The sequence below is a fragment of the Fukomys damarensis genome, unplaced genomic scaffold (assembly GCF_012274545.1).
Source record: "Fukomys damarensis isolate Sample0158 unplaced genomic scaffold, DMR_v1.0_HiC HiC_scaffold_39, whole genome shotgun sequence".
NCBI classification, from domain to species: domain Eukaryota; kingdom Metazoa; phylum Chordata; class Mammalia; order Rodentia; family Bathyergidae; genus Fukomys; species Fukomys damarensis.
This window is the reverse complement of record NW_022900951.1, coordinates 43478822-43482034: the sequence shown is the minus strand read 5'-3', so window position 1 is coordinate 43482034 and position 3213 is coordinate 43478822. Positions and strand designations below refer to the sequence as shown.

General features: G+C 46.8%; 1 protein-coding gene across 1 annotated transcript in view; it reads right to left on the bottom strand.

The window, feature by feature from the left end:
• The window catches only part of Usp27x (ubiquitin specific peptidase 27 X-linked), a 5345-nt gene extending 3088 nt beyond the window's left edge, over positions 1-2257 (bottom strand). The window contains exons 1-2 of the mRNA XM_019204851.2: positions 2226-2257; positions 3-102 (exon numbers count right to left, since the gene is read on the bottom strand). Coding sequence (XP_019060396.2) covers positions 3-102; positions 2226-2257 — 132 coding nt within the window. The remainder of the gene's footprint in view (positions 1-2; positions 103-2225) is intronic.
• Positions 2258-3213: the final 956 nt, after the last annotated feature.

The following is a 3213-nucleotide window of genomic DNA, read 5'->3' as shown; positions in this document are numbered from 1 at the left end:
ACTTTCACTGAAGGAGGCGGCGGCGGAAGCAGGCGACGCCCCCGGGAATCCTCCCACCGAAGAGCCCTAGCGGAGGCCGCTTCTGTGGCCAGGCCCCGTTTCCTTTAATTCAATATTCCCCAAACTTGCTTGTTCACAAGAATCACGTGGGGAGCGTGTAAAAATTACAGATTCCTCGGCTCCACCCGCAGGCCTACTCGATCAGACTCTGGAAGGGAGGTACTCCGGAACCTGTATCTCTAACTAGGGCCTGAGAGGCTGCTTATGATCAGGCAAGTTTGGGAAACACAGCTCTAATTCATTGAGGCTGGCGGGAAGGGGGGCGGGGACCGCGCAGTCTCTTTAAGGCGCTTCCAGTCCTCAGCTCCAATCGCTGCTCTGACCCCCTTGGTCGTCTCCTCCCCTCTCCTTGTCCTTCCCTTCGTCCACACAGCTTTCCCCCCAGCCCTGCAGGGCCGGGGTCAAACGACTGCCAAGTCCAGGAATGTTTCTGAAGCTGTGAAACGTCCCCTTATGGGGCGGGGTGGGGGTGGGGGTTTTGGGGAGTGCAGGCAGAAGCCGTGACCAGTCATCATCTGGCGGCAGAGCCTGCCTCCAGTCTGTCCCAGTCTCCTCTCCCACCCAGTTCCTGCCCTTCCTGCAAATAATGAAGCTCCAGCTCCATTAGGGGCAGGCCTGGACCCCAGATCTCGAGTGGCAGCACTCCCAAGGCCACAGGGCCCAAAGTGGCACGTCTCCTTCCCATCTTATCAGTGCCTTTGCTGTCTGAGCAGGTTCCTCACCTCCCCCTCAGGCTCCCAAGGCTGAGGGTGGGATGAGGGTTTGGTAGCTGGCCTGGTCCAGCAGAAGCTGAGCAGCCCAGGGGCCATCCCTACAGCAGGCACCTCCCCTACGAGTGAGAAAATGGCCTGAGCTACTGCGCACAGTCCAGAGACCCTTAACCCTTAACAGAGTCCCAAGGTGGGCAGCAAGTAGGAGTGGAAGTCTGGAGCTGCCAACAAAGAGAAGGGGTCGAGCACTTATCTTGGAGGCCTCTAGGAGCCCCTATGTTACCGGGCTATTGGCACAGGGTAGTAGCACCCGGGGACCCTTGAGAAATGAGCTCAGAACAAGTGGCTCAGGTCTAAAGCACTGCTAAGGATGTTGGGAAGTAGCTACTGCAACCGGTCCCAGGGAGTGCAGTCCAAGTCAGGCATCAGTCCTAAAAGCTGAAAAGAGAATATTCTAAGAGCCAGGTCCCTGAGTCCTGGTGGCAGCTGGCTTGTGGAGCTGTGCTACCTGATTCAGCACTGATGCCACCATCCACCTGACTTTCCTGGCAGGGAGGGGTAGGGGCAGGTCCCCTGGGGTTAGCAACAGGAGGTGGTCAGCAGGAACCCAGAACCCCTGAGGTGGAGGCCTGATTCCCATCCAGCTGAGGATTGCCCTGTACCTGACCTTTCTAAACTCTGCCTTCAATTCCTTGAAGCAGCCAAGGTTTCTTCCAGCCAGTGCTTTGTGGCCTGCAACCAGAGGAACTGCAACTAATGTATCTCCTGAAGGAATATTTTTGTTGGTGCTGCTAAAAGTCACTGAGGTCATGGACCTTGGGAGGCGAGGGTGAGGGTGCTCTCTGCCTAACTACTGTCTCCACAGACAGTCAAGAGACCCAAAGATCTCTGAGTACCCGATACTGTCTAGCGAGGAAGACTAACCATGATAATCTGATTGCCTTATTGATCAGCTCCCTGCAGAAGCCCACAGCTCCACCTGGGCTCTCCCAACCAGTGTGTCCTAGAAGTATAGGGCTCTTACCACTCAGTGGATGTTTATTCAGCACTCACCCACCCACAACCAGATGCTGAACCAAAGACATTTACTCCAGGGCCAGAATCGGGGCTGCCTTCCCCCAAAAGCATACTAACACTAAGGAACAGGCTAGGCCTCTAGAAGTGGCACCAATGCCTATATATAGATATAGATGATATAGATATAGATATAGATATAGATATAGATATAGATGATTTTTTAAAAGTGGTCCGTGTGGGAAAAATCACAACTTAGTTAGACTTCCTTAAATTCTTTTCCTTTTTATGTGTTACTTTTGCTTTGAATCACGTTCAGAGTCTGTCACCATAATGTTGAGGTGCTTACTGGTTGTTTGAGTCTAGAGTCAGTTCTAGGCAAGTACAGTATCACCATGTCTGCCTCACAAGACCTGACAAGTGCTGACAGAAGGGACTGACCTTAGGAAAGGCAGCTCCTCCTCGCAGTCCATGCTCCTGAATGCTAAGTACAGCTCTGACCACAAGGTGGCAAAAGAGTAAATCACAATTTCTTGTTACTTTGTATATGTTTATATAAAGCTTTCGGTTTATATCAAAATGCTGTCTGTCTCAAACTATTTTGAAAAACGTTGTGCTCCTTCATGTATGTTTACACTGATATCTAAAATTCTGTATCATGAATGTCAACTAGCTGCAAGAATGTAATTTCTGACAAGTGTTAACCTTCAAAAATAAAACTGTTCTGTCACTATTTTACATGAATCTGGTGAAACCTAAATACCTTAGTAATTTCAGAGACACCATCCTTTGTTTTAAAAATTCATAAGAAAGCTCTTTGATCATTACAAGTTGTACATTTCCCCCTTTTCCCTTGAGTTCTTAATTCTACTCTTCGAACAGAATTTTGTTTGAACAAGATATATTTTGCTCTTGAAACAGTTACTCTGCAGCAAAAATATGTGTATGTTTTGCTATTTAAATTCTCTTTAAATGTGCCTTTGATCGTAAGGCTTTTAAAGTGTTTAACATTTTGCTCTTGCTGGAGTTATAGTGCCAATTAGTATTAGAATGTGATGAATCAAAAATATTAAAAATTGTGATAGTTAATTATTAAACATAAAACAAAAGCTTATTGGAGATAGGGCCTGGTAGAGCTTTTTTTTAAAAAAATAACGGGTGTATCCATAAATAAATAATTATTATTGCTAAAGTGAAACAGGATTCAGCATCAATTCTCTTCCTATTTTTGTTTTGCTTAATGTTAGCACACAGAAATCTCCCTTATATAAATGAGTAAATGAGAAGGGATGCTTTGTTTGAGCAATATCGCTCAAGACCTCCTTTGGAGATATTTGAGGGGAAATTACACAGTGATTTATCTTCAAAATTATTTCTCATGATTTATCAGCTGATGACTCTACTGGGTTTTCTTTTAATTTTATTGGGA